At 44.5% G+C, this 26,309-nt stretch overlaps 2 protein-coding genes across 19 annotated transcripts in view; both read right to left on the bottom strand.

The window, feature by feature from the left end:
- STRIP2 (striatin interacting protein 2) overlaps positions 1–13,398 on the bottom strand; it is a 45,959-nt gene extending 32,561 nt beyond the window's left edge. Inside the window, exons 1-8 of one of the 2 annotated variants that reach the window (XM_069586947.1) lie at positions 13,177–13,398; positions 8,188–8,257; positions 4,780–4,854; positions 3,712–3,846; positions 2,286–2,406; positions 1,249–1,317; positions 946–1,052; positions 129–256 (exon numbers count right to left, since the gene is read on the bottom strand). In XM_069586947.1, coding sequence (XP_069443048.1) covers positions 129–256; positions 946–1,052; positions 1,249–1,317; positions 2,286–2,406; positions 3,712–3,846; positions 4,780–4,854; positions 8,188–8,257; positions 13,177–13,305 — 834 coding nt within the window. In that variant the 5' untranslated portion in view covers positions 13,306–13,398. Of the gene's footprint in view, positions 1–128; positions 257–945; positions 1,058–1,248; positions 1,318–2,285; positions 2,407–3,711; positions 3,847–4,779; positions 4,855–8,187; positions 8,258–13,176 lie in introns of both variants that reach the window. The other variant, XM_069586948.1, reaches the window with a different exon arrangement.
- Positions 13,399–17,914: 4,516 nt separating this feature from the next.
- AHCYL2 (adenosylhomocysteinase like 2) overlaps positions 17,915–26,309 on the bottom strand; it is a 188,489-nt gene continuing 180,094 nt past the window's right edge. For all 17 annotated transcript variants that reach the window (XM_069588355.1, XM_069588354.1, XM_069588353.1 and 14 more), the window contains 5 exons: positions 25,013–25,111; positions 23,017–23,085; positions 22,818–22,896; positions 21,248–21,368; positions 17,915–20,851 (listed from right to left, as the gene is read on the bottom strand). In XM_069588355.1, the coding sequence (XP_069444456.1) occupies positions 20,845–20,851; positions 21,248–21,368; positions 22,818–22,896; positions 23,017–23,085; positions 25,013–25,111 (375 nt within the window). In that variant the 3' untranslated portion in view covers positions 17,915–20,844. The remainder of the gene's footprint in view (positions 20,852–21,247; positions 21,369–22,817; positions 22,897–23,016; positions 23,086–25,012; positions 25,112–26,309) is intronic.

Below are 26,309 nucleotides of genomic sequence, written 5' to 3'. Positions count from 1 at the left end.
CACTGGCTAACAGCTGTCCTGTTATTTTGCTTAGCTCCAGCCTCCTGGAATCAGACCAGAAAAAACTGTGGTGGCAGAAGGCACTGCCTATCTGATGAGACGGGAGAGGGAGAGAATCAGCCACTCACCATGACTACTTTCCAGAGCAGAAGCAGGACCTTCTTTATGGGGAAGTGGGGAGCCAGGCCACTGCAGAACTTGGTGACCATAGAGAAAAGCAGAAGGGCAAAAGGCTCCTGATTGTGCGTGGAGAAGCCTGGGAGGTATGGAGAGAGGCAAGCGAGAAAATGAAGATGAAGCCGCTGAAACCCAGTTCCTGTAACTCTGCTTCTGGACACACTGAGGAAGGCACTCACCTCCTTGCAAAGAATTTGAGGACTTGGTTCTTAGAAGGAGGCTTAGAGAGCCTCTTTGGGGAACCCCCCCCGCCCCCGCAGCCACACCAAGGGCAGGATAAGAGAGGTCATGGAGGTAAAATGTCTGGGGGTGGATGTCAAACTAGAAGTTAACAGTAATAAAGATGCTTTCTGGCTGAGGAACTCAAACATTTTGTAGGTCACAATTCACTTTCCCACATCAACAAATGTATTTTTAAAAATCTCAAAGGCCTTCATATCTCATCCCTGACTGAGGGCAACACCAACTTATATTTTCAAGGTAAGGCACCTCATTTTTTCATGTGGGATTTGTGATGGAAGGGGAGAGGGATGACTTCCCACTTATAGGAATAAAGAAAACCAAAATACAGAGAAGATACATGAGTCGGCCTAGCTCACAGAGGGGCATTCATGCCAGGCCGTCATGCCTGCCACATAGAATCTCTGTCCTAAAAGAGGGGATGTTAATTCTTAAAAGAAGAAGACGACAAAAGAAAACTTGTCTGTCCCTCTTGAGCAGATGCTATGCTTCCCGTCCGCCCTAGGCTCCTTGTGTGCCACTTCTTACTCAATTCGGTGCGGAAGGTCTCCCGGGCTGTCCTCCACCCACAGGAGTCTGTCTCTCGCTCCAGGCGGATATTTTCCACCATTAGGTACAGGACATTCAGCAGCACCCTGAGGTTACAGAAGGGTCACAAGAGGTTCCCATGGCAGTTACCAATCTGTGGTCTGAGACCTCAGGCGTGGTTTCTGTGGGGGCCCAGTCCAGCAGAATTAGGAACGTCTAGCAGTCTGGGAGCATCTGAAATCTGGGCAAAGGTTACTCATTGCTAATGACCCCTGTTCCAATCCCGTGGGCAGCCCTACTCACCTGAGTTCTGTGCTGTCAGCAATGGAGATGGCTGGCTTCCGAAGAGCACTACTACAGGCCTGGCTGTTGCTGCCACAGGGACGAGGGAGAAAACAGGAACTCATTAGGCCTCTTTACTCCCTGTATTCTACTCTTACCACATGCACAAACATGAGTACCTGCCATTCCCTGTCCATGTAGCTAAAGAAATTGGTTTAAGGTAGAGGAGCCCATAGAATTCTTCCTGCTATCTCAGCAAATCCTTATCTACAGTGAAGACAAGAAAGGGTAGGGTCTATGATATTCACTTGTCTTAAAATCCCCACCGTGTCTAGCACTGTGCTACACACAAAACAATGCTTGGTGAATAATAAACAGAATTAACACCATCTAAAACATCTGAGTGATAGGGTGAGACAATATGAAGTCTTAGTGGCTCAGTCATGTCTGACTCTACGACCCAATGGACTGTAGACCACCAGACTCCTCTGTCCATGAGATTTCCCAGGCAAGAATACTGGAGTGGGTTGCCATTTCTTTTTCAGGGGATCTTCCTGACCCAAGGATCTAACCTGGGTCTCCTGCATTGTGTAGGTGGATTTTTTTTTTTTTTAACTGTCTGAGCCACCAGGGAGTCAACATGAGGGGGTCACTAGAGCAGGAGCAGTAGATAAGGCCACCTTTGAAGCTATAACCATGGGGGAAAAGAACTGGGCACAGCCATGGGAACTGGTCCCATCCCTCTGTGTCATGTTCTCAGGGAGAACAGTTTTCTTCATGGATTCCAGAGGGAGGCTGAGCTGAGGTGTCTGAATGAAAAAGCAACACAGGACAGGCCCCTGAAGCCCAGCGCTGAAGCTGTACATGGGGTAGAAGCTGCTGCTGAGCCCAACCTCAGGGAGGAGGACAGACTATCAGAGGGCAGGGCTGGTGGAGGGGAACTATCAGTGGGCTCTGGACTGAAATGTGAAAAAAGGCTCTACAGTGAGGGAACCAGCTGAGGACATGGGGCAACCTTCAAGGAAGGGGGTGGCCAGCCCTCCCTGAAGGCTTCTCACTCGATTTCCATGTGGAGTAGCTCCAGGAAGGCTGAGAAGGTCCCCATCTGATAGAGCAGGAAGCAGTTGTACCTGGACCAGTGGAGCACATCGACCTCTGAGTCACATTCCCCAAAAGTGCCTAAAGGACCAGACAGGGCCACAGAGGTTGAGGGGGAAGGGGTTATCCTGGTTCTTTCCACCTTGCCCCATGATCTTAAGACTATCTTCTATCACTCTACCCAACAACTAGGTGGACAAAGGTAGGGCAGGAGCTGCCCAGAACTTCCCAGAATGAGGCAGGTGAGAGGAGAAGCAGTCTGCAGGGTGAGGTCCAATGTGCTCATAGGTGGGCAGTCTTAAGTGAGTTCCATGAGAAGGAAGTCCAGAGACAAGGATTCAAGTGCAAGTAGTTTATTTGGGAGTTGATCCCAGGAGTTATCAGTAGAGAAGTGGGGAAGTGACATAGGGAAGAGAAGGCAGCCAAGAACTCAATTCCAAGTGAGGAGAAGCTCTGGAGAACAGTATAAAACAAACAACTTGGAATTATCCCACCCAAGAGGGCTGAGGCAGTTCACCCACTAACTCCTGGCAGGTGCTGAGGAATGCACTGTATAAGGGGAGCACATGAGTCCCCCAGTACTTCTGTGGGCTGCATAGAAAGCCCTCAAGCAAAAAGATGAAGGGACTGGCAGCTGGAACTTGGCCAAGGCACCAGACCCAAGAGACAGGGCTGGGCACTGCCTTGTTTGCTACAGTTTTTCCTTCCCCAGATACCTTTCTTTCCTCTCCATTTATGATTTTTTTTAGTTTTTTTTTTTTTAAGCTTCTAACTAATTGGTTCTGCCAGCAGCCCTGTTATTTATGATCTCAGGGCTTTCTTTTACTACTTCAGCTAAGCTATTTCATTTCTCTTTCCAGCACCTGGCTCACAGGTGCCTTCTGGGACGCTTTCATCAGTTAATCTCACCGAGCTCTGATCATCTCAGTGACAAATCACTCACAGCATCCTCTCCTGTTGTGTTGGCTTGGACCATGTAAATGCCAGTGAGAAACAATGTAAATTGGTGGCATCCCCCCTTGCATCCCCTGTCAGAGCCAGGCCAAACCTGGAGAAAGAAAGCTCAGCTAGTGGTGGTACACTGTCAGCTCTGGTCACAGTGACCCTCTCTATAAACAATTACAGCCCAGGTTAAGGAAAAAAAGAACCCTGTAAGAAATCCTGGCACTCCTGGAAAGATAAAGGTTGATTCCGAGGGATCCAGAGCAGGATCTACCACTATCTCCCCTTCACGTAAGTACAAGGCTACTCCTAGTACACGACACGATTGTCCTTGAAAGGCAGGGACCTGGCTTTCCCAGCATGACTTGCGTCATCCTAGCCCTGATAACACCATCTCTCTCCCCAGTCTCCACCCCTCTCAAGTTGGCAAAGGTGGCTGCTCACCTTGGGCCAGGTAGAGAACAGCTCGGGCCACCTTCAGTCTCCGTTCCCTACTGACCACCTCCAGCCGGTCTAGGAGTCCCATCACATAGGCCTTCTGGGCATCTTCCTCCAACTCCAGCCACTCCTCACCCTGCACTGGGGACAGGAGGACATAGAGATGCAGTGTCAGCTGTTGCCTCCCCTTCTTGGAAAGGCTTCTGAGAATGTATGCACCTCTGATGCCAGCCCCCACCAACAAATTCTTCTCTTCAAAAGCTTTACTGAGCTGACAAAGAATAAGGAATGGGAAAAGTAAGCAACCAAATGTTCTGCCTGAACCCACTCTATAGCCTCGTCTTCCTCCACACCCCCTCTATCTTTCTGTCTTTCCTCAGGGACTTCCCTCTGTCTCCCTACATATCCAATTCCTATACATCGTTACAAGTTCAGTACAAAATCACCTCTTTTCCACTAATGCTCCAGCCAGAAGCTTTGCCCATGATACTTTTTACTTCTCTAATGACACTACTCATTTTCCTCTTGGCCTCAGCTAGTTTCATGACGTACACATTTCCCCTCGGCTATCTAACTATAATTTCTTTGAAGATACTGTAAATTTACCTCTACCCTTGCCTCCTGCATCTCTGGCACAAACTGGATACTCACCACACATGTGCTGAGCTGAACACTGAATTGACACTGACCAAGTAAGGAAATGGAGGTCTGAGTGGGTCACAGTGTGGGCACTGAAATTGTTACTCCTGATGGTATCGGGAGTGAGGCAGAGTGGAGATGGGTTGAACAGTAAGGTCAAAGGCCAGGCCGGGCACAGGGTTACTAGGTAACAGGACAGCAGTCCAGCAACATCTCCTCACTCCTTTGACATCAGGAAAGGCCCCAGATCAGGCTTCTCTTACTTCCACTCTGTGACTTCTCTACTTGATACAGAAAACCCATATGCAAGAAGGAATAGAGAAATTACGTGGCTGTGAAGAGGAGGAAGGATCATACTTTATTTTAGGCTTTTTCTAGATCAGCCTGGGATATCACAGAAAAAGCAGATCTCAATGAATAAGGATCTGGGATCACCTTGGGTCTTGAAATCCTCTTCAAAGCACCTCCTGTTAGTGGTAAATTCTGGGTTTTCGGTGTAGCTGTACAATTCTGTGGCAGGAAAGAGAGGACAGAATCATAAACATTTAGCAGATCTTCACAGAAGGGGCCTGGGATGGAGACAGTGGCATGAAAGAGCTAAAGCTTCCAACACGTTCCTGTGTCCAATTCAATCCAGAGCCAACTTCCTCCTTTTCGGAGGTTAAAAATAGCCACTTGTGTCCCTGGGTGATTAAAGCATCAAACCTGTCCTCCTCCTGCCAGCTGGCTGCTACGGCAGAGAAGGCAGCCTTCGACATTTGTTGAGGGCCAGGAGGAGGGCTGGGACAGAGAAGGTTTAATGTCATCATTCCTGTTTCTTAGGGCTGCATCCTTTTCTGCTTGTCAAGCTAGACTGGAACTATCTTGTCTCTAGGGAAAAAGCGGACAATACAACTCCTGAAATTTAGATGCCAGATCCTTGTGCCATTCAAGGAGCCAGGGTGAGGGCTGGAGAGGATGTAAATATTAGAGGGCTCTTTGGGGTTGGAGCCAGTTCATTCTCTCCCTGCGGAGCTTCCTCGAAAGGTATAGAAGTTTACATTCCCGCCCACGGCCACCTGGGCAGAAACAGCATCAAACCATGTACAAGCAGCTTTGATTGTCAAAGGGCCGCCTGTGCCCAGGAAAATCTAGTGAAAATCTTTGCTGGCAATAGCCTCTCAATACAAAATACAGAGAGCTTTTGAGAAAAAAAAACACCCTTTCACACCTATACATGCTCACATCAGAATACTTCATCAGTACTCTTGTCTTACAGGGGATGAAGAAGTAGTCAGTAGGTCAAGAGATGCTTCCTCAAAACTGTTCCCTAAGATCCTGGCTAGAAATTTAACTAGGTCACAGATAATTCACAAAGCAAGAGATATTCACTTATGTTCCAGCCGGCTGTCTTACTGGTCAAGAAATACCTTGTCTGGGAGCCAGGGCTTTTGCATTCTGAGTTCCAGAGTCCTAGAGTGACCAGAAGCAAATCTCAGCTCTGATTGTGAAATTCTTCAGTCATTAGTGAGTAGTGTAGATTTATATTTTTTAAGAGTAGGGCACAAACCAACTCAAAAAAGGGAGAAAGGCTCTTAGGTGCTGACCTTTGCTTTTGTCTTATTTTTAAATTTTAGATCATGAACTTTGATACTCTACAGGTAAATATAGAATGCATAAAAGACACTGTGTTTATCTCTTCAGATTAAACAAGTGTTAAAACTTGTCATATCTGTTTCAGACATCTAAAGCCCCTTCTTCCTCCCTGGTCTTATTTCCCTCTCTAGAGATAACCACTATGATGAAACTGGTGTGTATGCTTCACATGCCTATTTTTATACTTTTAGTATATGTGTACATGCCTGTCAATCACACATGATATTATTCTTTTTTTAAAGTTTTTATCCAAATGGTATCATATTGTATGAATTATTTTTACTTAGGAGTGTTTTTATTTTTCCTTAGGAGCATTTTTTATTAAGTTTTTCAAGATTTTACATGAAAAGCAGTGTGATGAACAGATCCATTCATTTAACTGACACGGTTCTCAATCAAGTGTGCAAGCAGACATCTAGAAACATCTTTAGACTTGTGTGTTTAAGCAGTTTTTTCCCCCTTGTTTCTAGTTTTTACTCTCATAACAATGCTTTAAGTTAGAGGATAATTACTTTACAATATTGTGATGGTTTTTGCCATATATCAACATGAATCAGCATTAGGTATTTAAGCAGTTTTCTGGATGCATGTATAAATTATTTTGTCACTGTTTCTTCTACCCCTCAACATATTTCTAATATTTATTGACACTGAAGCATACTAATACAGATCAATTATTTTAATGACTATACAGTAGCTAATATATTGATATACTACAGTTTATCTATTCCCCTAAGTTTTTTTCAGTTGTTCCCAATGATGACAATAAACATCTTTGTAAGTGTTTTCTTGGACTTAAGAGTTTCTTTTAAAGTGTACCAGAGTTGTTGGGTCATAATATGTATGAATTCAACTTTGCTAGATATGACCAAAACTGCTTTCCAATTTTATACTCTGTTCCTGCATGCCAAGCAATGTATAAAATGTATAAAAAGTACTCACTTCTCTGCACCCTCACCATCCCCAGACTTTTAAATTTTGCAACTGATTTTTTTTTTTTTTTTTTTTGCCGTGCCAAGTCTTAGCTGTGGCATGTGGGATCTAATTCCCTGACCAGGGAGTAAACCTGGGTCCCCTGCATTGGGAACTCAGAGTCTTAGTCACTGGACCAGCAGGGAATCACCAGGGAAGTCCCTGATGATTGCTGAATAATACCTCATCATTTTGCTTCTCCCTATTTCCTAACAATTAATTGAATATCTTTTCATATATTTATTGACCATATGGTTTTCTATTCTGTGAATTCCTATTCATATTCTTTGACCATTTATCTATTGTCTCTATTGGATTTCTCTCTCTGTGTATTCATATTCTGGATTCTAATCCTTTGATGTTGGTTATTAAACTTAGCTCTCTATTTCTGTCACTCATCACAAAATTTGTTCCCTATTCTTATTCACAAGAACTTTTTGTAAGTGTCTCTTTTCTCTGAAAAAGCATGTCTTAAAGTGTCACTTCCATGTGACAGAATATTTAACATTCACACCATTTCTACCCAAAGCTTGTTTATTAATCACTGGCATGTATAGCACATGTAACATGGAGGCCCTTACTGCAGGGAGAGCATGTTTAGCTTAAGCTAAAAATCCAGGCAGAAAGAAGCAGCCCAGCATTGAAAGAAGAATGTGATCACTTAACTCCAGCTCAGAAACATTGAAACAGAACTCCACTGTGATGGATACAGGTGATATGTCCAGCCTTGCTCAGCTGGCCAGTTGTCTATAGAGATTTTCTTTAGACATTGCTGAGACCTTAGTAAGAGGCAGGTATTAGAGGAAGGGGGCAAGATGGAGGTAGAAAAGGACAAAGAGATGGAATGGGAAAGAAATGGAGAGGGTGGCAGAAAGAAGGGGGCACACAAAGATGGGGTGAACACAGGAAGACAAAGAAAGGAGCAATGTGGAGACAGTGGAGAGAAAACAGATTTGAAAGTGCACCCAAACAAAATAAAGAAGGATGAGCGAAAAAGAGTGATAGAATGAAGAATGCAGGATACCATACACAGCCAAGAAGCATTCACAGGAAGAAATGTGAAAGCAAACAAAGAGAGATTTACCACTGGAGGCTGGAGAGAAATGGGAATGTGGAGAACAGACTTTGTTCCACAGTCACTTGCTGAGAACAGACAAGCTGCCAAGGGACGTCACAGGCATCTTTGCTCTCCTCCTGGCCACCCCTCCACTCTACAGAGACCCATCTACCTCCTACCTGACAACTCTGCTGCGTGCCCATCTGCGTCTCCATACTCAAATTCCAGGGTGGGGCAGTCCACAGAGCCCTGTAATGGAGAAATCTTTGCGGTAACTTGGGAAAAGGGTTGACCAAAAGGAGCTTATACCCTCATTTCATCTTCTTCCTCTCTTGGAGGTCAAGGTTAGATCAAGAAGACAACTAGAAGAGTTCCATCTGGGCCTTTCAGCCAGGAAATACCACCCCCCCACCTCAAGCCAAAGCTAGAAGCTCAGTGCAGGGTTGGGCTGAAGATTCCTATACAGAATCAGAAACTCTGGGCAAAGGCCCAGGATCATGAACAAATATGAAAGCTACAATCTGTGCAGTATCTGATCTACATAAACAGAACTGAAGAACATCTAGCTGATCTCTAGAAAGACAAGACAGATGAAAACCAAAGAGGTAAACTGGATTCTGACTTCAGCTCTCTGTCATTAACCCACTGTATGATTTTGAGATCATTCTATGGATCACAGTTCCTCATCTATAAAAAGAGGTACTTCAGCTCCAATATTCTGCGGTTTTAGGATTCTCAAATAAGGTAGCATTTCTACTTCAAACTGTATTAAAGGCTAGATTGCCTATGACGTATGTATAAATCTATAATCCCATTTAAAAAGTATTTTTAATATAATTCTCCCTCCTAATCTCAGTAAACATTTCAGGGTATTGCCTACCAATATATTAACAAACATGAATTTTTAAAATGTTGAATTTCACCTCTTGTCACATACTCTGTTATACATTATGTGATCTTGAACAAGTTACTTAAGCTCTTTGTGCCTCAGTGCGGTATAAAAGATATCCTTGATCTTTGCCCCCTCACCCTACTCCCTGGTACAGAGCTCCTAAAACCTTTGGAATTTTCTGAGTGATGGGAGTGTCTATTATTCATCCCTGTCAACCACACTTGAGTTTATACTAACAAGGTGACTCGCAGTGAGAGTTTCAAAAAAGGGGCTCCAAAGAGGGGAAAAGACTGGAGACTGAGTTTCATCAAGTGGCCAATGGCTTAACTAACCAGGGCTAGGTAACCAAACTCCATATAAAACCCTGAAACAATGTGGTTTGGGCACACCAGTGTGCTAGGAGGGTAATGCACCAGAGAGGGCATGGAAATTCCGTACCACTCCACCACACCTTGTCCTATGCCTCTCTTCATTACGTTGTTCCTGAGTTGTACCCTTTATAATACAATTGGAGGCATAAACACAGCACTTTTCTGAGTTCTGTGAGCTGCTTTAGCAACCCGAGAGGGACAGTCACGGTGACACCTGAATTTGTAGTTGGCCAAGCAGAAGTGCAGGTAGTTTGGGGATCCCACTGTGGCTAGCATCTGACCCTTAACTTGTGGGCTCTATGCCAACTACAGGTACTGTCAGAACTGAATTGGTATCAGGCAATTGTTGGAAAATGACATTCCGTTTTCTCATCTGTAAAACAAGGATAATTCATAGTGTCATTGTAAGAACTAAAATGAATTAATACAGGAAAAGCATTTAGCACACCAGCCAGCACTTGGTAGCACTATATAGATGGTTACTCTACTTAGAATTTTACTTATTCTGCTTACAATTTTAATATTATAAAGGCATTTTTCTCATATTATTATAATTTTCCCTTTAAACAGCAAAGTGAGGAGTTCCCTGATAGCCTAGTGGTTAGGATTCAGCACTTTCATTGTCATCATCCAGGTTCAATTCCTGGTCAGGGAACTGAGATCCTGCAAGCCACATGGCATGGCTAAAAATAAAAAAGAATTAAAAATAAATAATAAGCAGTTAAGTGCACAAATGTCTACTGGCTTAATCAATTCTCTATTGTTGAACATTTGTTTTTATTTTTTCTTTACATGTGGCTGTAATACATGTATACATTTTTTCATATTTATGATCTTCTCTAAGGATAGATTCTTATAAAGGGAATTAATGCATCACACCGTCTTAATATTTATATGGTTCTTTGTACATGTCAAGTTGTTTTCCAAAACCGCTTTGTCAACTTACACTTCCAACAAGGCGATTTGTGTTTAAATCTGCTATAGCAAAGAGTTCCAAACTTCTGTATTATAGAGACCAATAAGAAAAAAAATGGTAGACAGTGGGGAATGACATAAGATTTTGATGTTTTATTTTGCTAAGCAGAAACTTTAAAAAATCTCTTAAAATACACATACGTATTTTTTAAAAAACTGTTTAATACCCCCCAAATGGAAAGGTCAAAATATCAGCATGAGTCATTAAAAGCAGTGTTTTTCAAGCTTTTTTGACTGTAAGTCAAAGCATAAGTAAATTTTACATCATGTCTCAACACACACAAAACTGGAACAAAAGATTAACAAAATATTTACCACTACTATATGTGATACATTACTATTTCCTATTTATCTATTTCCTAAAAAAAAAAATTGGTCTCAATTCACAGGTTATTCCCTACAGTTTGGAAAAAACATCATTTTAAATTACACACATCTTTAAATTTAATGTATTGAATTACATTTTATGGAAAACTTACTTCAGTGTCTTGAATTTTCCTCATTTTGCTACAAATCAGTTAAACTTTGTCAAGGTCTTTGGGACCCAATTAAACCAAGGAATCTGGTTGTAAAAGGCCTGAAGTGAACCCTTTGGTTAGGTTAAGAATCTTTTTATGAAGCAAACAATCATTCTCTAGCTTCCTTTTAAGGTTAGGATATCTATACACTAAGCCACTGGGACAGGGTAGGTCAACAGTGCCCCTATAAACACAGTGATGTACGAGGCTCTCTTGTGCCAACAGTAATTCTCTTCAGGTAATTCTTAAAGCTCTAGAGAGGAAAGAAAATCATCTCCCCCAAAACTGTCTTCCACAGATATGAGAAAGGAGGGAAGGAAGGAGAAGCAGATGGTCATCTTTCTGAGAGTCAAGCAGAGTGTGGTACCCAGGTTTTGTAGCGACAGGGGATATACTGACAGGTAAGTGCGGCTCTCCTGCTACAGCGAGAGGTGAAGGAAAGCTCATATTTCCAGCCAGCCTTTGGGCAGGCAATGAGCTAGGAGGGAGAGGATCACTACAGTTATTGACCGCCACATGAAAAGTGCACCTGCAGACAATCAGGAGGTAAACGGCAGTGCAGGTGGAAAGCTGAGGCTCTGGAAACGGAACTCCCCGGCAAAAGTACCATCAGAGCCTTTTCCAGAAGGAAGACTTGATCAGTAGGGAAGGGCCTCCTGGTTCAAGAGGAGTTTTAATTCACCATAGAACACATCATTCTGAAATTGTTTTACTCACTCCCACATTGTCTGTCTCTCTACCTCCACAAGAAATGTTAGCTCCAAAGGGCAAAGACTGTCTTGTATACTGCTGTACCCCTAGCACCTAAAATGGTGTTGAGCATATAGAGAGGAGGACTCAATAATTGTTGAATAAAAGACTCACTTCCCCATGCCTCACCTCACCTCCAAAAAGCCATTTGAACAAGAACAACGTCTCTGTAGCGGAAGGAGGCACAGGGTGCCCTAAAGACCAGATTCATACTGAGGCAGGGAGGGAGACGACACGATGCATAAAACCTTGATCTAGTATGGCAGGATGGCTGAGCTCTGCCTCTGAAAGGTGGTGTCACTTCAGGCCAGTCTTTCTACCAATTCCACTTCTCTCTCCTAAAAAATGGATGCTTGTCAGTATCGAAATAGAAAGCATTTGTGAAATCCCGTTGGAACTGAAATATAATTCAAATGGTAAACCGTGGACTGGGATGCCTAAGACCTGGCTTCTAGTACCAGTTCTGTCCCTTGATGATGAAAACAGCACTAAGGGCAACTATGTGCTAACCCACTACATGCACTGCGCCTGCACTAATTAAACATTTCACATCAATTTATCTCATTTTGACTTTATCACAACCTTCAGAGGTAGGTAGTATTAACCTCATTTTACAGACGAGGAAACTGGAGCTCAGAGGTTGGCAAATTGACAGAAGTCAAATGGAGAGTAGATGGCAGGGCTGGGATTCAAAACCTCAAAAACCTGGTCTGACTGACCCCAAAGCCTGGTACTCCTGGCCACTGTGCCGGATGCATGATCTTGGGCAAGCTACTACTGTCTCCCACTTCTGTAAAAGCAGGGCTGAAACCAGGTGATCTCTACAGACCCTTTCACGTCTGACATCTTGCGGTCTGTTCTGATTCCCGGCTCAGATCCAGTTCTACTCTTGGCTACTTGATGGAAACTGGCTGGATGAAGGGGGTTGGAGAGGTGATGTTAATTCACTCCTTTCATCCTCCTAGTTAGGATTTAAGAACAGAGAACATTTACACTCCTATCTGTGGGTCTGTATCCTGGGGTAGGTCCACCCACTCGCTCTGGAACTGGCCCGCCTGACTCCTGTCTCATTATAACCCTTTCGGGGGAGGGGTCCTGATCCCATGGAAAGCGCTCCCTCCAGGGCCAGCCAGCACACGGGGGTAACGGGAAGGGCCGAAGTCCCACGGCTCCTCTGATCGGCGCGGGGAGCCTCGGAGTGGGAAGGCGGCGCCCCTCCGCCTGGACGCCGGCCCCTCTTCACTGCGGCGGGGATCGGGCCTCCCACCCCTCAGGCCAGTCCCTTCACCACTCCGCGCCTGCTTCCTCCGCTATAAACCAGCCTCACGAATTCCCACTTCAGGGGGCTACAGCGATGAAGCGAGTAAATATCTGAAAGTATCTGGGACACTGGATATCACGCTCTATCTTCGCGCCCCCAAAGGGGAGGCTAGAGGGCCGGGAAGCCCCCGACCCGCAGCAGGAGACGGACGGAGAGGGTCAGGGGCTGCAAAGCCGGGAGTTCAGGCTGCGGTTGGCCCCGCAGGTGCCTGCTTTGAGGAGCGGCTCAGGGCGCGCCGGGGGCTCCGGACGGCGGAGGGGGACGCGGCCGAAGCACCTCAGCCACCGCTTCCCGCCCCGGGTGTCTCCCGGCCCTAACTGAAAGCCCTCCGGGCTCCTCACCTCCGACTCCCGCCGTTGGCTTCTGAATGCTTCCCGGCCCTTAGGCGCCGCCGGCTTCCCTTTCCCGCCGCCGTTGCCGTTGCCATTGGTTGGCGGGCTCCCAGCCCCGGGCGCCGCGGGGTCCTCCATGCCGCTCCAGTCAGCAGTCCCCCTTTGCCTCTCTGCGCTCTCTGCCCCGGGCGACCCCGCCGCCGCCGCGCGCTGGAAGCCCGGCCCCGCCCCCTCCACAACGATTGGCTGCGACCGTCATCCGCAGCCCCGCCCCACAGGGCGATTGGCTATTACACCTCGCCGAGCGGGACTTGGAGGTGGTGGGGGGCTCATTCAAGGGATTTTTCTCCCCCTCACCTTTTTTCCTCAGTCCTGCGGCGTTACTGGTAAGCCTGACACTCCTGTGTCTGTTCCCAGCTCCACCTCCCAAATCCTGGGCCTTGAGTTTTAGCAGGTTAGCTCTACTTCTCACTTGGTGTCCCTCAGCCCCCACCCACTCCCAAATAGGTATCTTTTCGGGGAGCTGTAGTCTCCGCCTCCTGCTCCACTGCAGTGTCAGTTTCCCTAGTATGACAGACCTCTGCCCCCCTAAATCCTGGCTCCTGAATACGTCCCAAATCCCGCTTCAGTCTAAGGGGAGGGATGGCACCAATGGCTGGTCAAGGATACTGCAGGAAACCAGGGACTCTCAGGCAAACTCATTCCACTTGGAGTGAGGGCTTGACTGGAAGATTGGGGGTTGAGGGATGGGGTTGGGCGTTTTCACTTTACTGAAATTTCTGGTGCCTTACCGAGTTGTTCCGGGCCATCTGCCTTTCTCAGCTGAAGGCGAGTATCTTTCTCCGGGTGTGAGCTAGGGAGTAAATGTTGATTGGAGAGCAAGCCCCTACCCTAACCTGTTCCCCAGTCCTTTCCTTCATTCTAGGATCCTTCTAAGGGCTGTTACCTGGGGCAGATGAGGCTGTGTGGTTTGCCCACTTTAGAATTTACCTAAAAAGCATCTAATTGTAAATATGTATGCAATCTGGGATGGTGATAGAAGCCCCAAATGAGCAGCCAGAGGGGAATAGGTGGAATTGGGGGAGGGGGGTTGTTGAACTGCCACTATGTTCCGGACATCGCACTTGACTCTTTGCAGATCATCTCTCTCTGACAGGTTTTCATTAATCCAATACTACTGATAAAGAAACAAGGACTCTCAGAGACTTAATGACTCCTTGCTTGCAGCTCGCAAGCTCAGCTGCGAACTGAGCTTGTAAAGAATCCACCTGCAATGCAGGAGACCCTGGTTCGATCTATGGGTCGGGAAGATCCCGTGGAGAAGGGATAGGCTACCCACTCCAGTATTCTCAGGCTTCCCTGGTGGCTCAGATGGTAAAGAATCCACCTGCAATGCAGGAGACCTGGGTTTCATCCTTGGGTTGGGAAGATGCCCTGGAGGAGGGCATGGCAACCCACTCCAGTATTCTTGCCTGGAGAATCCCCATGGACACAGGAGCCTGGTGGGCTATAGTCCATGGGGTCACGAGTTGGACACGACTAAGAGACTAAGCACAATGCAGTTCCCAAGGTATCATATTCTATCTTGTTTCAGTGTCTCTCACTGGCGGAAACTCTGCTCTTCTCTTGGCTAACTTTTTCCTTTAAAATTCCATTTAGTCATCACCTCCTCTTCCAGAGAGTCTGTCTTTTAACCCTCAACCCACGCAGGCTGTGCTAGTGTCAGTCAAGTCTGGCTGGATCCACAATCCTCATATTTTCTACTATTTCCCCAAAGTAAGGGGCCAAAAGGAATTATCCCCCTTCTTCGATCATTTCTCTTCTTCACACTTTCTTCTGCTAATTAGTAAGTGACAGATCCAGGCAGAGTTGAGAGAGAGCACTCCTTGGAGCTTTCTGAGTTCCTTTCTCTCCCTCGTCTCCAATATCTCTTTACTCTTCCCACTCATAATTTTCCTTTCCTCTCCCCACCTCCCTCCCACCCACCTCAACCTGGATATAAGCTCTTTGAGAGTAGCTTTTGTTCATCCATGTTTGCTTGTTTCTGTGTTGAACACAGGCTTTCCTCTGTACTATCGACTGAACAATGTCTTGTGGGGGGCTGTCCTGTGCGTTGTAGAATGCTTAGCACAATCCCTGGCCTCTCTTCACAAGATGCCAGCAGAATCCTCCCCCTACTTGTGACAACCAAAAATGTCTCCAGATACTGCAAGATGTCCCCTAAGGGGCAAAATCTGTGGTTGAGACCCACTGGTTTAAACAGAATTGAATTGATATGAATTTCCAAGAAAGTCTCTGGCTCAAGGCCTAAACTACTTGATTTTGGAATTTTTTTTTTCCAGGGTAAAATTTTGTTAAGCTCTTAAAGATTCATACTCTGCTTTAAAATTCACAACCCACGCCTAGCTCATCACTGCTTCAGCGTGGTAGGCCTGCCACAGCACAGCCCATTGGGGCTTCTTAATGAAAGAATTAATTTTTCTACCTTCCCTCTTCCCTGTACCTCTCCTCCTAAGCAGTCAGAGCTCTAGGATTGATAAGCCCAGAACTTCATATTCTTTTGAGTCTAGTCAATCAGCAGGATCCCCAACAGTGATGGCAGACAGGAGTGGCCCCTTTGGAGTCTTTGTTCCTTTTCCAACCTATCTTGAGGGCGAAGGGAGCAGAGTCATCTTCAACTGGGAGTAGAATTGAGGACAGCAGTCAGGTCCCCTCTGGCCTTTCTGTAAAGCCATTTGCTGAGCCTAGAGCTCCATCTGGCTTCACTTTGGGAGATGGGGTTTTAAAAAGTGGTGCTATGGAAATTACAAAGAATCAACATGGGGAGAGACCTCACTCCAGTATCTTTTCCACACTGCAGTCGAATGGGAGACAGTGAAGATCAGACATCTATCTGATCATTAGAGGTCCAGACTTTTAGAGCTTATTATAAGGAGGAAGATATCTGGAAACAACTACTGGAAGAAGTAACAAGGAACCACAGATTAACTTAAAACTGAAACTGTAGGCCATGGAATTGGCACACACTCTATTTCTTTTAGCTTATTTGTCAACAAAAGAGTGGTAGCCATCAACATCACTGATCACAGAGGTGCCCATAAATATACCTTGGAGCTAATTAGGGGCTGGTGTACCTCTTGCAGAGATGGCTCCTGTGCTAAGTTATTTTTAAAACTACATTACCACTTTCCCTGTCCCAAAACTGAGGTATTGTGAGGCTGCTGGCGGAGGGCTAGAAAGAGGTATAAACAGGTATAGTTACAAGGACCAAACATGCCCATTTCCCCCATAAGCACTCCACTTTAATCCAGAGGTCAGATTTGTGATTAAATAGATAACAGTAATGAAAAAGCTTAAAAATAAGATTGCAGGAAATCTTAAAATACCTAGCTTTGAAGATACTGGGCAGTCAGGATAAAATAGTAGGAAAAGGATAGAATACCCTCCTTGCTCCATCAAGAACACATGTGGCTGTAATGCAATTGGGGCTGTAGGGCCCTAGACTGAGATAAGGAATTGGTATTTATACCAACTAAGTGTCTGAGTGTCTGCTGGGTCTTTAAGCAGTATCTTAAAAATGAAATCAGGTCATTAAATCTTTAGGAGATAAACATTATCCATTTGACAGACAAGAAAACTGAGGCTCTGAGTGGTCAAATAAATTGGCTGAGTCACACAACTTGTAAATGGTAGAGTTGGTCAAGTCAGCCTGACCCCAAGCTCTTTCCACAATACTACAAGATAGAGAAACTGCACTGCAGTGGGTAGCCTAAAAGGACCCTGTGAACCTGAAACTAAGACCGAGGCTCTCAAGTTTCCATCTTTCACAAGAGTCAAACCTTGCTGTAGCGAAGCAAACCCTATCGCTGGCTCACAGGTTCCATTGCTAGCTGCTGCATCTGCTTTGAGAAAGGGCCAGCTTTGAGCCATTACCAATTACCTTACTACTACATCTAGCCAAGGAGAAGAAAGGAATGTGGCAGAGAATTGTCTCTAAGGCAGGTTTTACCTGACTAAATCATAACACGGGGATGAATCCAACTGCTTGTTCTTTCTCAACTCCCAGTAGAGTAGCAAGATGGTTTATCCAGCCCCATGGCCCTTAGTTTAGATACAGAGGTCACAGAGGTGTGAGATTCTGACAAGGAAGAAACCATCTTGCATACAAGATGTAGAACTAGTTTAGGTTGTTAAGTAAAGAAAATGGCTATCTTTAGTGGCGATTTCTCAAAATGAGAAAGAACAAGTAACTGGACTGATCCTCTGGTTATGATTTAGTCAGGCAAAACCTGACTTGGAGACAATTTTCTGCTAGATTCCTTTCTTCTCTTTGGTTAGAGGTAGTAGTCAGATCCTCTAGTCAGGGTCTTTTGGGCCCATACCATAGGATGCTCCCTTTCTGTGCTCTCCAGCTAACGGCAGCACAGAGAGGGCTTGGGGAGCCAAGAACCAGGCTTTATTTAGTTTCTCTGCCTTAAGCCTATATGTCTCAACTCCCCAGAGGGGTGGCCCCAAGAAAGCAGGCTCTTTATACAAATAACAGGGTGGGCAGTGGGGGGAGGGAGACATTTATGACTGGAGTGATCCACCACGGGATAAGGGACTCAAGGCTAAGGCTGCCTATTGGTAAGTGCTTCAGCTTTTCATATCCTTGCACTACAGTGGGCTCTCTAGCTCGTTGTCCAGAAACCTCTCTCATCTCTGAATTCCTAGTTTACTGAAGCAAGGAATACTCTCAGTACCAGAATCCATTTTAAGAATATTTTATTTATCTTTTGAGATTACATATTCATTATTGCTGATCTAATACAATCACTTAGACATAAAGATTTCCAAGAGCCTTTCAGAAATGGCAATCATTAGAGGTTTTATTTCCTTTCAGTAAGATGATGATGATAACTAGATGATTATTTATATATATATGTATGTATATATAGTTTAGAACTTGTCCACATATAATTTGCTGGTGTTGCCTATTTTTTTCTGTAATTTTCCTTTATTAAAAAAGCTTAATGCAACAATGCATTTTGATTTTTTTTTTTAAACCATGACAAAGTTAATTTGGCGAAAACCACAGGAGCAGCAATTTCAGATCTGTTCAGAAAAAGCCAAGCAGCAGAAAAGCTTCGTAGGAGCATGTGGCCATGGGGAGCCGTGCTCATATAGGAGGGAAGGATTAGGAGCCAGGAGGGCAGAGGGAAGGTAGACCAGATACCACATTTTTTTTTTTTTGGAATGAGAAAAAGAAAATATTTCTATTAAGAAGGCAAAAAAAAAAAAAAATCCTTGAAAATAAGCACAATTCATTGCAGAGAAAATGGTAAGACCTCATAGGCCAGGGCCACATATAAAGAGATCATTGGTCTTCTTTCCCAGGCTTCCAGATACCTAGAAATGCATTTAAGGTGACAGCTTAAGATGCATCCAGATACTTAGGATGCATCTAAGTGAGGAAAGAAGACACTTTTGTTCTGATTACCTGGGCAGAAAGAATAATGACCAAATTCCACCACCAATGTAGAACCCAAATACTCAGGAGGCCTGGACCTCCTCCTCACTAATGGTTATGATACAGAGTCCCCAGAAAGAAAGGACGAGTGGTCACCTGAAACTCAGAGGCAAATACCTCACCGTGGGCAGCAACACAGCAACCTAATCTAGAAGCCCAGTGTGGCTCCTTTTCCATGTGGAGTGGCCTCTTCACTGTGGCAAGGCAGAGTGTGCGCTGACAGGGCCAGCACATGCTTGTGGGCTCCACAGGCAGCTGCCAGGTTTTGCTGAGAAACAACAGGTTATGACTTTTGGCTTAGGAGCATAATAGGCTAGGGTCCAGATACCTGCCTAATAGAATCATCTCTGGATATAAGATGAGATACAAATCTCATCTTTTGAATCTTCTGCAATTTCTCCAGTTAATTAATACAAAAGCCAGTTAATTAATACTGGGTAGGCAAAAGGAAGAACTGAATGGCCTGGTGGAATTGTCAACATTTATGATCTTCTCCATGAAAAAATAAAGCCACATATGTGGCATTTTTCCAGTACTTGCTAAGATATATGGCCTCTGAGGAACCAGATTCTATGGGTTGAGACTTTACTATTTAATGAGGCAAATTTAGCCATTTACCTAAGGTCTACCTTCCTGCCTCCAAAAGGTCATTTCCAGACTAGCTCTGTGGGTATATGTGAAGAGCAGGAGAAGTTAGAGAAGGTAGAAATCAGAGGGCAGAATTAGGTTGGGAAGGTTATGGTGATCCTGGGTGGTCTGGAGACTTTACCTCTTGGAACCAATCTGGTCCCCATGGAACCCTTGAGACTAACAGGTCAGTCTCCAAAAGGAATTCAGTTCTTAGGTGGGACACAACATTTCAGGCTGCTCATATTACATTTTTTTTGTAATTTCGGAGTTTACTTAAGAAACTACCTCCAAAACACAGAATCCCAAGATAGAAAAGGGCAGAACATAAAGCGATATCCCAGCAGAGAAGAAAGAGCACAGACCAAACTGCAGAGACATTAGATCTCAGTTTCATCAATGGCAATGGCCAAAGGGATGAATATTTGATGAGGTTCAAATTAGTCAACCTAGCTGTGATCACATGGATTCAGTTTACAGTGTCTTCCCTGTATAGCTTTGCCAGTTAAGCGTCAAAGCCGTTCCCAGAAGACAAATAACTATATTCTGCTTCTGTAGGGTGCTGAGCTGTGGGCTGCATTTCTGAAGCCCTGATCTCCCAGGTCCCTTGGAAAGTAAGCCACTTCCTGCTCAGCTTTAGAAGGAGTTTTAGGCAACTGAAGGAAGTTTCGGGAAGCAGTGTTTCACAACAAGCTTCCTTTTTTCTGAGATAGTGCCAATCTGGAGGGGGCCTCCTGGGAAACTATCCAGTTAAATGACAAGGAAGTAAAATTATGGGCCCCAGTGGGGCTGGCCCTCACTTCCTGAGCAGAGGCTACATGGGTTAGAAAGACGCCAAAACAAATGTCTGACAAACATCAGAGCTGCTGAGGAAATAGTAGAGGCACACTCCTCTTGGAACCTGAAAGTGTTAAAATGGACATAAATATTCAAGGGGAAAAAAAGGAGTCCTGGGTAAGAAAGGAGACTCCCAGGAAGCAGAGGCACAGCTGAGATCTTGGTGCAGTTTGCCAAAGACACAACACTCCTTCCTTCCCAGCCATTTTATAAAGAAGGCAGTGATAGCAAGGGTCGAGGCTGGGAACCCAAGCCGTGTTAACTCAATGGCTTCCAAAAGGCCTCACCTGGGGAAGGGCCAAAGCTGAGAAAGGCAGCTGCTAAAAATTTATTCCAGAAAACCCCAGAAAACAAGGAGTCTGGAATCCACAGACGAACTCCTGAGCCTGGACTAGAGAATGATGACCAGTGCTGAGGATTCTGAGTCAGTGGGGAATGATGCAGAAGATGCACCGGGAACCCCGTTTCTTTCCTTCCTCAGCCTGTCCCCTGTGGCTCTCACAGCCCTTGGGACAGCAACCACACTCTGGGCCGAGGAGACAGGCACAGGACTCTAGATTTTAATAAATAAATAATCTAACATAGAGGGTGAGCACGGCGGGCAGCTTATTGGAGAAGCAGTTTGCTGGGTTCTTTCCTGCATAGGAGTGGAGAAAAGACTTGGAGTTCTATTCCTTAAAACTTCTGGCTTGAGTTACAGGAACTTAATACCTATAGGGAAAAAGAAAGATGAGACTGTGATGTTATCAGCTTGTTGGTATGCTGGGACACGAAGAGACTGCCTAAAGGTGTAACGAGGAGGCAGGCACTTTTCTGGAGTGTGTGGTGAGGGTAGATAAATGGAGTGCTTTTTCATATCAATGACAAAGGCCAGATTTTCTCTAGACAGGGATAAATGTCATATCAAGAAGATGAAATGACAAATCAAGAAAGGGAACACTATTTAATGTTTGGACATGGCTTCAAAGAATCCTTTGGGGTGGCAGTGGGGAGAGTGGGTTTATTTTTCTGAGTTCATGGAAATATGGTGATGGATGCCAAGACCAATTCTAGTGCAGGAAGCTCATGATTACCCAGGCTTCCCCATTTCTAGGGAGTTCAAGGTACCTGTAGTAATTGGGCTTGAAGGGCCCATTCTTGTTGAGCCCCAGATACTTGGCCTGTTCATCTGTCAGCTCAGTCAAGTGGGCATCAAAGGTGGGCAGGTGTAGGCTGGCCACATACTCATCTGAAACAGATCACACAAGACCCAGTATAAACATTCATGCTTCTTGTCTGGCTGTCCTCTACAGCCTTAAAAAGTGGAAAGTGTCAGTCGCTCAGTTGTGTCTGGCTCTTTGTGACCCCATGGACTATAGCCCGTCAGGCCCCTCTGTCCAGGGGATTCTCCAGGCAAGAACACTGGAGTGGATTGTCATTTCCTTCTCCAGGAGATCTTCCCAACCCAGGGACTGAATCCGGGCCTCCTGCACTGCAGGCAGATTCTTTACCATCTGAGCCAGAGAATGTCCCAAGACACCTTCTAATTCTTGGAGCTTAACTTTTGCTCACTGGACCCCAATTCTAAGGAATGGTTGCTTGAGCTTAAGCCCAGTGCTTTTCAAAGGCATAACACTTCTTCCTTATAAGCTATTTCTGCCTGGAACCTTTCCTTCTCCACAGAAAAGTGAGAGGGAGATGAAAGCAGCAAATCAGCCTGAGAATGCAAAAGAAAGGATGGGAGAGTGGAGGGACTAAAAAACAGGAAGCTCCTATGTTAGTTCTGCCCTGAACTTGATACTCTGGGTCACTCAGGAAAACTAACACCTGTGGAGCTCTGAAAAGAGTGACTGAGGAGTATCCTACACTATTGGCTTTGTTTTCAGTCCCCCTAGTTCTTAGCGGTTTCTATTTATATTCTTTTACCTAAATACTTATTACTTTTTCAGAATTTTGTGTCACTTCCTATGTATTGGTTTGGTCTCCCTAACTTCATTATATATTCAGCTATGGATTATTAGACTTTTTTACAGTCATCTAAAGTGTCTGTTAAAGGAGAATATATCAACTGCTCACAGCTGCTGTGCATCTGATGCTGAAGCAAAACAAAACCAGAAGCTGATTTACTCCCCCAATTTTTGGTTTGGGAGTTTATAAACATACTCTCAGTTCAGGCGCTTACAGCAGTATTCTTTAAAAACTTAAGGCAGTTTAATGTTTCTCTTATACGAAAGAGCCACATAATTAAACTCTTAATAGAAGCTGTTCAGAGTCTTTCCTTTGGCCTGATATAACAGGGTCAGAGTTAGGAGGTGGGAGTAGGAAAGTTTGGTAGGGGCCATTCAGCAGCCTAGAACTGGAGTAAGTCAGATGTCCCAAGGTTTTCCTCTCTCTTGAGGGGAAGATTTTTTTTTTTTTTCCTTTGAGATTCTCTTCTTGTATAATAGATACTTTGGGAAAGTCCTGAGAATTCATAGACAGGTAAACTAAATCACAGCAAAATGTCCTGACTTCATCAGGGCAACCTATTTGGAAAATGTGGTATATCAACTGGGGATAGAGTCTAGGAAGTCTAGATCCTACTTTACAAGATGAAAATATCCCTTTTTTATTCCTAAGAAATATCATGTCCCCCAACTCCACTTAGTCTCTGACTCTGGGCTACTCGGTAAGAAAGAGGAGAAAAGCTCATGCTTACCCATTTTCTTGGGCAACAGGTAGACATCTTGCTTATAGCGACCCTCGGGAGCATTGTAGAGCTCTATCAAGGCTAGAGCCTAGAAAAGCAGAGATGGATGCTGAAAGGCCACTCATAGCAACCTACCCCATATCAAGTGAAACCCTCATAGGCTAGTGCCCCTCTCCAGCCCACTGCTTCCCCACTCTGGAGGCCTTACCTGAGTTGTAGCAGTGATTGAGAGCACAAATGTAGGCACTGTGGAGCAGCTTAGGTTCAGCAGACGGCCCTAGAGTGCAAGGGTTAACACACATAGGGGTTGGTTAGACAGAGTCTCTGACTTGGTGCAATGTGAGAAGAACATGATTGCCATTTTCCAAACAATTCTCAACTAACATGCTGGACAAAAAGCAGTTGTTCAATCAACGGAAATGAACTGATTGACCTTTGAGTGAAATGTTAAAAAGTTCTGGAAGACCTGATGAAGATAACAAGATAAAAGATCTCTAGGTTTATGTAAAAAAGAATAGAAAAAAAAAAATAGAGGTGGTCACTTGACACAGAGGCTTATGCCAAGGAAGGCTATATTTCCCTTGAATTTTTACTTTCTATTACAGAATATCTTCCTTCTGGGCCATTGGTATTCCTTTGAAAAAATGTCCTAAACAATGATCTGGTCAAATTCAAGGGCAATCTCTCTAGGTTGTGATGGGAGATATTTTTTGCTTTAGGAGGCTGCGATAGTTTCTGTGCTTCTTCTTCAGCTTGCTTCTCCTGAATTCAAGAGCAGTCATGTATTTCCAGTACATGATTCAGAGAGTCAGAAGGACTAGAACCTTACCCCAATGCCATCCTTTACTACTTTATTTCCTAGGAAGCTTGACCATAGTTTTTGCTCAACCATAGTAGCAAAAAACAACTGTGGTGCTAGCTTTTGTCACCAAAATTACTAGCTGGAACCTCTCAGGGCAACTAGAAATAAGTCACCAGACAGTGGGCTGACTTTAAAGCAGTCAGTGAATATTTAACAATCTGCCCATCCTCTCCCTGTACATACTCTATACATATGTTATAGATGCCCTACAGTATTTGAGAAGGTGAGAAAAGGTGAATAGGCAGAATACACCAAAATTTAAAAGTCCTTAGGTGAATACAGCGTATGTTTTACATTTTTATATTGTTTCTTTAATTAAGAAATAAGACTGAAGATCAAAACTAAGGAAAGTATTAGTATTCTCCTTGTAACCTTGGTATCTTTCCCTGAAGAAGAGAAAAGTGTCAAGGTAAAAACAGGGGGCACTGTTACAGCTGTCAGAAATCTAGGATAGGGAATAGACGCTGTCAGGAAAGGGAAAGTGGCCAAACACTGACATGGAAGTCTAAGTGGAATGAAAAGGCAGATTTCCCTGGTGGCGCAACGGTTAAGACTACACTTCCAATGCAAGGGTTGCAGGTTTGATCCCTGGTTGGGGAACTAAGATCCCATAGGCCATGAGGTGTGGCCAGAAAGAAAAATGGAATCGAAGTCAAGAGGAAGGCTGAACTAGAAGTCATGAACGTGAAAGTGAAAGTCATTCAGTCATGTCCAGAATACTGGAGTAGGTAGCCTTTCCCTTCTCCAGGTGATCTTCCCAACCCAGGGATCAAACCCAGGTCTCCCACATTGTGGGTAGATTCTTTACCAGCTGAATCACCAGGGAAGCCCAAAAGAAGTCATAGGGAACTATCAGTCACACAACCAATACATAACTGGCTGGCTCAACTTAGGGGAACGGACACTCAGAAACAAGGAATCTATAAGCAAAGACAGGACCTTCCCAGAGTTTGCCTAAGACTGTCTTAGTTACAGTCAGGAATATCTACTTTGTGCCTACGGATTAAACCTTCCCACAAATGACATTATCTCTTTGTAAGCATCACTCAAAGTGTCAATGGTTCTACTCGTTAATTCCTTCTACAGTAATGTCATTGTCTGACTCAACCTGCAGAGTGACACGGAGAGACAGGATAATTGGTGAAAAGTGGGGAACCAAAATAGTTTCCTTAATTGCTGAATGAAAAGACCTTTCACAATTAGATATAAAATCCATTTGGTAAAGTAGTTAAGCCTCTTCTTAAGAGGAGTTGAAAGCATGAGAGAACGTGAGGGGCAGGAGACCTGGGTACTGCAGTTTCTCCTGCCAGGGGTGAATCTCTCTACCAGCCACAGATCTTACCTCTGCCAACAATACTATCCTCTTGCCGTCAGGCCATATTACATGGTCAACTTGGGATCTCACTCGCTCCCACGTCAGTTCTGGTGTCCGCAGACTCGCCTGGAACACATATGGCAAGCACATCATCAGCTGTGCCAAGTCCCACTTTTTGGATGGAAAGATGTTGAAGGGAGCCATTTCAAATAGCAAGTTGAAAGAAGCAACCAACATGCCAGATGGAGAATACCTGTCCTGGGTTGGTTAGGACTGTTCCATTTCAGGGGATTTAATCTTAGGCCCAGCCAGGGGAGGGGTCACTCAGGATGTCATTCCACAACATATATTGTGCGCCCACTCTCTGCTGAGCACAGTAAAAGGTGCTATGGGAAATACAAAAGAAACCAAAGACATGGTTTCTGCCTTCGGGACACAAAACAATACATTTGTGAGGGGATAAAAGCCTTTAATACTTATGAAGCAGCACGCAAACAGTGCAAATTAATACAGTGCAAACTGAACACGTAAGTGCTGAAGAGACACAGGAAAAGGAGGGTCAGAGCTGGGTGAGATTAGTTAGAGAAGGCTGAATGCCCTACAAAGAGCATGCAGGGGCCCAGGGTTTTGCCCTCATGTTCCAATGTCCCAGGTTCCACCTTCTCAACGAGGGTGGTTCACCCTAAGGTTACAGAAGCTTTGTGACCTAGGTGCAAATGTGAGGTAGCCTTTAGAGCAATGCTTCATGGTAGAGTAAAGCTCCCAATGGCTCACCCTCCTTCCATTTCTGTATAGTGTATATTCCGAGAACAAGAGAAGAAATGTTAAGTTTATTAACGGCAGCAATCAAATAACAGTCACAGGGTTTAGACTTAAGACCACAACTTCCCTTCTTCCAAGAGGCAATGCCTAAAATAGAAAGGGAGTCTGTATTCTAAAACTCATTGGCTCAAGTTGGTAACACTGAGAAGTTCTGCCAAATAGCAGTTTTCAGACAAAGAAAGAGAAACACTTTAGTTATACAACAATCATTTACTAGAGTATATACTATAGTCTAGGCATTTTAGCAAAGAACACTATTATAGATAAGACTGTGGACTCCCCTACTGGACTATGAGCTGTTTATTGACAGAGACTGTATCTTTCTTTATTAATCTAGTGGGAAAGAAAGACATATAATTATATTCATTACATTTAGGACTTTATCAACGGTCTGGACCATTTCTTTATTAGGTAAATGGGAAATATAAAATCTGTTGAGATGTCAAGTTTCATAAATTAGTTCAACTTTTCTAGAGGGCAATTTGGCAGTAGCTAACAAAAT

Source organism: Ovis canadensis, chromosome 4, assembly GCF_042477335.2.
Source record: "Ovis canadensis isolate MfBH-ARS-UI-01 breed Bighorn chromosome 4, ARS-UI_OviCan_v2, whole genome shotgun sequence".
NCBI lineage: Eukaryota > Metazoa > Chordata > Mammalia > Artiodactyla > Bovidae > Ovis > Ovis canadensis.
The sequence above is the reverse complement of the archived record's forward strand: the minus strand, read 5'-3'. Positions and strand labels throughout refer to the sequence as shown.